Below are 7,854 nucleotides of genomic sequence, written 5' to 3' on the forward strand. Positions count from 1 at the left end.
CTCGCCACCCAATTAACACACACACACACACACACACACACCACTGCTGTCTCCTCGTGAAACTCAAGAGGCCTTTCAAGAACTATCTCTGAAATACAGCGACACAGGTTAATGACCCTGATTTAACGTTTTACAGCCTCTAAGCATTTATGAGCACTCTGCAGTGAGAATTCAACATTAACGCACAAGTGTTTGTGTCTGCCGCTAGGTGTGAATTCAAAAGTGCAGTTTTCAGCCAAAGTTTGAGGAGAACCTCTGTAATCAGCGAGGTCAAATGACCTAGTGTTTCATTTGCAAACAGGCTGTCCTCTTGTGGTCAATCTCTGGAACTGCAATACAGAAATATTCAACCTTTTTTCCTTCAAAAAAGGAAATTTGTTTTAAAACCACATCACACCACAACATTAAGAAATATTTCATTTTAATTAAATGCATCATAAACTGCAATTTTACAGCCTTGTAAAAGAATAGTCAGTACAAATATAACCAATATTTACAGACATACATAGGTTACATGGTTTAATACTGAAAGACTAAGAACATTGTTTAAAAGGTTGTAAAACAATGATGTCATTAACATACCATGAAGAGGCTTCTGTAACATGTCTAGCATTTGCTCACACTGAAATTGTACATAATACCAGGTTTTTTTTCTGCAATTACAATTCTTTGAAGAACAAACATAAAAATATGATTATTCTGTAACCACATCCATGACAAAACTTTATTTAAAACAGGGTTGATGTACAATATTAAATACAAATATTTACATGGTTAACCGATTATTTCTGTGAGGTTTCCTTCTCCAGAAACTTCTCCAGCTTCTCCAAACTCACTGTGGGTATCAGAGCCACTTCAAAGAAAACCCTGCCAGAAGAACCAAGCAGATATTTAAACATGAGGAAGATCTGAGGTGACATGGCGAGCGTCGTCTGGGAGCACTCAAATATGAATGAACTGCTTCGCTGCTCAAACAACTCAAATTCCAAACATCTGGTAGGGACCAGGGGAAAGCCAATTATAAATGAAAGGCATCTGTGTTGTGGAGCGCAACACAAATCACAGCCGTGAGACTCGGTTAACTTTGCCTTTCCTGACTCTCCCCGTCCATTTGAACACATCGCACAGGTAAAACTCCACGTGTGACCCTCACTCAGCCGACACGTGACCCGACACGACCCAGAGGGCGCTCTGCGACACGAAGGCCGGCGCACACGTGACCCGACACGACCCAGAGGGCGCTCTGCCACACGAATGCCGGCACACACATGACCCGACACGACCCAGAGGGCGCTCTGCGACACGAATGCCGGCACACACATGACCCGACACGACCCAGAGGGCGCTCTGCGACACGAAGGCCGACGCACACGTGACCCGACACGACCCAGAGGGCGCTCTACAACGCGATGGCCGGCCCACACGTGACCCGACACGACCCAGAGGGCGCTCTGCGACGTGAAGGCCTCTGCACATGTGATCCGACACGACCCAGAGGGCGCTCTGCGACGCGATGGCCTCCGCACACGTGACCCGACACGACCCAGAGGGCGCTCTGCGACGTGAAGGCCGCCGTGGCTTCCTGCCTCTGCGTACCTGCCGCCCGCTCTGCCAGAAGCTCAACGGAGGCGACGATGGCGTCGAGCCAGAGTGGGGGGCGGGGCTTACTTGTGGGAGTACTTGCTGCGGACGGTGGCCAGCTTGGCGTCAGGCGCGGCGCTCAGCATGCGGTGCAGGTGGCGGACGACGGGCCTCAGGTCCTTCGCGCTGTAGCCCGAGTGAAACTGCAGACAGGCGCTCTGGCGGTAGACGGGGAGACGTGCGTCAGCGGGGGACGTCAGGCACAACGGGGCCGGCTACACCCCCCGGGCTCCTGGGTCTCCTTACCTTACGCTGGCAAAGCACTTTATATCGCTAACAAACCGCCTCGGCCAACGGAGTAAATAGGCCTTCCAAATAGTCTATTTACACATCAAACTGTGTGTGTGTGCACATGGGGGGGTTTGTGCACCATTACAGGCCTCTAAAATGAGCTCTTACTGCTGACCAGGCTATTTCACCTCCAAGTCCATCACAAAACCACTCAGTACTCAAGCAATTAACTTAAAAAAAAATAATAATGAAATTAAACAATTAGCATGGCAGATCACTCCTGCACTTTCACTCCCTTGAACGTCTCTGCTGCAAGTCCAGGAGAAGCTGATGTTTTTTTTGACAGAGTGCTCTGTGTGTGTGTGTGTGTGTCAGGTATTAGCATATGTAATAAAGTCTTTGTGGTGGTTAATATAAGTGATTTTTCATTAGGCCACAATCAGCTCCATCTGCAGGCCCAGCCTGGGGTGTGTGTGTGTGTGTGTGTGTGTGTGCGCGCAGCAGCTCACCCATCCTCCCAGGTCCTTGGTCACCAGGGCGATGAGCAGGCAGGCGGAGGCCAGCAGGGAGCTTCGCACAGGGACGAAGCACATGTCCATCAGACTGAGCTCACACACGAACCGGGCCAGCGTGAGGGTGTCCATGCCGGCGCGCACACACTGCGCGCACACACACACACACACACACACACACACACACACACACACACACACAAGTCCTGAAGCACAGCAGCTAATGCAACAAATAAGAACTGTGTGAACAGTTCACTACCAGTTCAGTCACATATAAACCATTCCGGTTGGGGACAGCGTTTACAAACCAACACACGTTTGCGTACACACACACACACACACACACTCACGTACACGCACGTGTGCAAGTCAATGTCATTACACCCTAGCTAATGATTGTTATGCTAGATAATGCCATTAGAATCTGCTTTTAGGAGGGCGATTCTATTGTTTCAGTGGACTGCAGAACAAGCCTGAAGTCAATACTCACATTTCCATTCAAATGGAGTGTTCAGTCCCAGTTTGCAATGCTCTAGTGCCATTAGCTAAGGAAATCACCACCGCAGTGCAACCGCACTACAGGGCATCGTTAGTGAGCGATAGTTACACTGGCCCGGGTCTATTCCTACACTGGAACACCCTGGAAAACAAACGCGGCCCCAGTTCATTTAGCAAACTGGGATGAACTGGGAGGTTTGCGGGTCACGTGCGTTCCGCTCGCTCTGGTGCACGTGGAATGCTTTAACAGCCTGTGAGAATCTGCTGTGCAAGCCTGCAGAACATAACAGAAGAGGCTGAAGGCGGTTATTTATGTAGCATGCTCCAGTGTATGCGTGAAACTTTATACGCAACATGCAAACAAAGCCACGCCTCCCTTCAAACTTTGTGTGCACGTGCGTGTTTTATCTTATTAGAAAACCTGGCTGAAAATGACGAACTTTGACCAACATTCCACAGCAGACGTTTTTCCCCCTCACATAAGGTGGTTAACCTTTAATGTTTTACCCTCGGTGGCAAATGAGGAATGTAAAGCTATTTTTGAAATAAACAGGCTACTAATGCTGTGATTACACAACACCGCAATACTACGCTAGATTTGAAATACACTGAAATTACACAGCAAATGACGGCAAAGCACAACTTTCCCCCAGAGCCGAGAGGAACCCGCGGCTCCAATCAGACGAGTCTGCTATAAAAAGACAGCGAGCTGCACGCATCAGTGCGGCATACTGACAACTCACTGTCATCGCCGTCTTATTTCCGAAGAGCAAGAAACCCAGTCCCGGACAAGCAGGCACACGAGCGTGCGTCTGGCAGCAGAGAGGCGCAGATATCCGGGCACCAGGGCCCGCCCCGTGGGCCCGGCACCAGAGCCCGCTGCTCCGCTCCTCCTCCAGCGCACGGATCTCCAATGCCGTTTGATGTGATGGGATCGTGCTTTTGGAATGCAAGTGCCGTACAAACATTTTTTTTATTCCGAGCACAGTCAGCTTGGTGGATCAGGAACACGCAGTGATATCGTCGTTCCGGGCCTGCACACAGGTGCGTGCAGAGCCACACGCTCGGGGAGACGCACCGCGTGTTAAAGGACCCCCCCAGGAGGGTACAGAGAGGTCTTTCTGCTCTGGTTAGCCCAGGCCCATGCTGACTGCCCCCCCCCCAGTTGCTGAGGTTTGAGCCTCCTGCAGTCTCTCATCTCTGGTGGGGGAGTTAAATTCACAAAACGCACTGTGCCACCTGTGGAGACGCCCACCTTCCACGTCTCCGCCCACAGGTGGAGAAGACACAGTGCACGCGAAGCTGAAGAGAATCAGTGTTCACAAACAAAGAACGTCCTTAGTGAAGCTACGAAGATGAGGAATCCTTTCATTCTGGGGAGGACACCACCCACACTCGTTTTACACAAGCCCGCAGGAAGTGTGGGGCAGTGGGCGGGGTCAACAGCGGCTCCTCCTCTGCTCCGCCTCCTCCCATCCTGTGCACCACGGAGGAGGTGGGATGGCACAGCCAGCAGGCACAGTACATTTCAGGTGATGCTGCCAAAACTCACCGACCAAACCATCCATGCGTCTGGGTGGAACGTCCACTCTAGAGCCACCCTGACCTAACCCTTCACCCTGACCCTTCACCCACTCACCTTGGCGTAGCGGCGCAGGAAGCGGTAGGCGATGGGGATGTTGAGGTCAAAGTTGAGGCCCTGCATGATGTTCATTTCCATGGCGATGAGCTGAGAGCGTTTGTACGCGTCGTCGCAGACATACAGGAAGTCATCGACACACGGTGGCAGCCGCTCCTGAAACAGGAAGGCCAGAGGGTTTATGGGTAATGGAGTTGTTTAAATCGCAGGACCTGGGTAAAGTTAAAAGGCTGTAGAAATCCTCGGCACTCGTGTAGAAGCAGGTTATTCAACGCAGCCAAGGCAAAATCGACCCTCACAAAAGTAAACTAGAAACACACAGCACAGCCTACTGGACAGAAATCACTCCACCGATCTAGAGCTGGGGAGGCTCACCTCAAACTTGCAGGCCAGAAGCATGGCGGTGGAGCCGATGAGCTGGAGGGACTCTCGGCTGGCCTGGTGCTGGTCCAGGTAATGATCGGTTATCTTCACCGCTAGGTACAGCGTCTCATGATTCAACTCAAAGTTCTCCTGCCCAGCAAGTGTCAGAGCGAGCGAGCAAGAGAGGGAGAAGTAAGTAAAGTGGGGGGAATGGCTGAACAAAAATGTTGAAATCTAAACAATATCTTATGATTAAACCTACATGGGGAACCAAGCTATGGTGGTCTCATTAGGCATTTCTGACTGGCCCATATCCTGCTCAGCACTGCACCAATAGTGAAGATCAATATCGCATCCAATCCAACCCAATAGTGCAACCACCTGACTCACCTGGACCTCCACCAGCCAGTCCACCAAGATGGCCCTCATGGTCCCATTCAGACTTGTTTGACTCTCCATATAGTCGTGCAGTACGTATTTCTCCTGGACACGGTGATGGGTTCAGTTTAAGTTTCAGCAGGAGTCTTTAACAGATTCTGAGGGAAATGTGTAAATGATGGTGTCAACTGGATCCCACCACAATAACTCACTTCTCTGTTCTTGAGGTAGTCAAAGATCTCTTTGGCGTATTCTGGCGTGTGCGTGCAGTCATTTGAAGGATCCGAGTCGATGTCAAACTCTGGAGGCACCTGTACAGGAAATCCCAAGTGCAAGGATGTTTGAAAAATTCTTGATTAAACAACTCAAATTCCCCTGAACTTTGACCCTTCCGGGTACCCATCTCTGGTCTTACCGTGGGTGGCAGGAGATGTGGGGGAAGAGAAGGTCTGGAAATGGGCTCCTCTGGTTTCTCCACCAGGGACGCTCCATTCTGTACCTCCTCAGTTTTGTTCTCAGAACTGACCGAGGCCGACCTGGAGATGCATGTGGGCGTACATTAGGACAGTGAGGAGGGGTCCCTGCCTCGCAAAGGACGGAAGACAAAGCAGCAAACGGGTCTTTAATCCCCGTTTTTAATCTTTAGGTGTTGTGCAACATGGTGGCAGAGGTCTTACTTCTTTGGGTTGGCATCGTTCTTCACAGCCACCGAGGTTTTCTTCTGTACCTTCTTCAACAGATCCTTCTTTATAGGGTTGCTGAGCTCGATCTTGTGAGCCTAAAACACAAGGACAGTATTGTGTTTTAGTCTATTCACTTCTGCGTCTTTAGCCCTTCCCAGATGCAGGTGTAAGAACCATGAACCACAAACACAAGTGTTGGAGCATGATGGTGATTAGCATATGAAAACACCTTCTCAAGGAAACTCAGGTTCACCAAGGGAGGACCCATCAACGTAATACATACAGTGCACTCCTGTTGTGAAAGTTAAAAAGGATACACACTAGCCAACTGCCCAACTCAAATACACCCGTGGTTATGAAAGCAAAACACCTTACTGTGCACTGGTGCACACACACAGACTCAGCACTTACTGGCCTGACAACTTCCTCATCACCATCAAACTGAGGAGTCAGAAAACACTGAGACACAGCCTGGTCAAGCAGATGAAGGTGTTAGAGCATGCACACAACACACACTGGCCAAGATCTGAACGTTATTAGACTTACATTAGTGATATCAATAAACGCAGTCCTCTTCCTGGGGGCTCCATGAGGCGGAGAGGATGATCGCTTGACCTGCAACACACACACACACACACACACACACAGGGTTTAGACTGTCTAAACCACCAGAACCATCTAGTAAAGATAAGTGAAAATGATGAAAAACACCTACCTGCTTTTCTGCACTTTTGGCGCCTAGTTTGGGGATCTTGCTGGTCGTGGGCTTTTTGCCTCTTGTAAATGGCATCTTTTTTATATCTTTCCCTGGTTAACACTGAAAAACACAGAGTATCATCATCTAGTTCCCCCCAGGTCGCTGACCAGCCCGAGTTAAACCTCCCCACCACAGATGCTCTACATACACAAGAGACACAGACTACCTAACGCCAGTTAACCTGCTAAATCAACTGCGACTATGAACATTCATCGCCGACGGCCGCATAAAGGTGATAAAACTGACGCAGGGACACATAATTCAGACATTTAGAGACATTTAGAGCGCGTCTGAACACTCCAGCTGATCCGAGATCAGTCACGGCGGCCATCAGCACAGCCAGGTTAGCCGGCCAGCTAACGCCTTCAGGCGAACAACAACAGCCAAACGAGGGGAGGACGCTCTCGTATCTTACCTTATTAACTGCTATACTTCTCCCCCGTTACTAAACGGCTCTATCGGCCAGCGGGTTTCATGAATAAAACTATTTCCGCTCGGTGAGAGTTTAAAAGTGCAGTTGTGGCCACAAACACACCTTCGACCAGCGGCGTGAACACGAAACCTGCGCGCGCACGGTTATTCGCCAAGAGCTGCAGCCCGTCGACCAATGAACGTCCGGCTAAAATGCCGTTGTTAGGGGCGGGGATAATGGAATTTTCAAAAACAACCTGGCAACCAATAGGATCTTTTACTATTTGTTTACAGCCACCAGTTTTCAATAAGGAAGATGAGCTACTAAATGGATCTTCCTTTTGAACCCTATGTTGAAAATGTTGGATAGTACATTTTATTTGTATAATTATAACCCAAAGCTCTATATGTTACTAACTGGAGTACATAACCTATTTGAACCAACTCCTTATGTTTGAAAATACAATTTATAATGACATGTATAAACAAATGACACTTTCAGGACAAAAAGTGTAGATATATAGCTGGACATTTTATATCATTTTATTTGATCAAATACCTATACAGCATTTTTATGATTTTCAGCGTTTCTTTGTTTGCAAGGCCCACATTTCCCACAATACAGTCTTACAAGATTACGTGAAATGTTTTGCATCATGAATTTTCTTTCTTTATTTCTGATTTTCTTTTTAGGATTTTTAATACCCGTAGACTCTATTTCTTTATTATGGTCTCAGAAAC

General features: G+C 48.8%; 1 protein-coding gene across 3 annotated transcripts; it reads right to left on the bottom strand.

Annotated features, from left to right (window-relative positions):
* Positions 1-412: 412 nt before the first annotated feature.
* On the bottom strand, positions 413-7,296 carry ccnb3 (cyclin B3). Of its 3 annotated transcripts, XM_076987438.1 has the most exons (13): positions 7,118-7,294; positions 6,661-6,762; positions 6,492-6,560; positions 6,357-6,416; positions 5,940-6,040; positions 5,678-5,798; positions 5,475-5,573; positions 5,275-5,367; positions 4,897-5,034; positions 4,522-4,677; positions 2,382-2,531; positions 1,669-1,799; positions 418-867 (listed from the first exon to the last, which is right to left on the bottom strand). In XM_076987438.1, exons 2-13 carry the CDS (start codon positions 6,733-6,735, stop codon positions 783-785), a joined length of 1,278 nt encoding a protein of 425 aa, XP_076843553.1. In that variant the 5' UTR covers positions 6,736-6,762; positions 7,118-7,294; the 3' UTR covers positions 418-782. The 3 variants fall into 3 exon arrangements, with proteins under 3 accessions (XP_076843555.1, XP_076843553.1, XP_076843554.1); XM_076987440.1 differs by lacking the exon at positions 2,382-2,531 and having other exon boundaries at positions 413-867; positions 7,118-7,296; XM_076987439.1 differs by lacking the exon at positions 6,357-6,416 and having other exon boundaries at positions 419-867; positions 7,118-7,293.
* Positions 7,297-7,854: the final 558 nt, after the last annotated feature.

The sequence above is a fragment of the Brachyhypopomus gauderio genome, unplaced genomic scaffold (assembly GCF_052324685.1).
Source record: "Brachyhypopomus gauderio isolate BG-103 unplaced genomic scaffold, BGAUD_0.2 sc52, whole genome shotgun sequence".
Classification (NCBI taxonomy): Eukaryota; Metazoa; Chordata; class Actinopteri; order Gymnotiformes; family Hypopomidae; genus Brachyhypopomus; species Brachyhypopomus gauderio.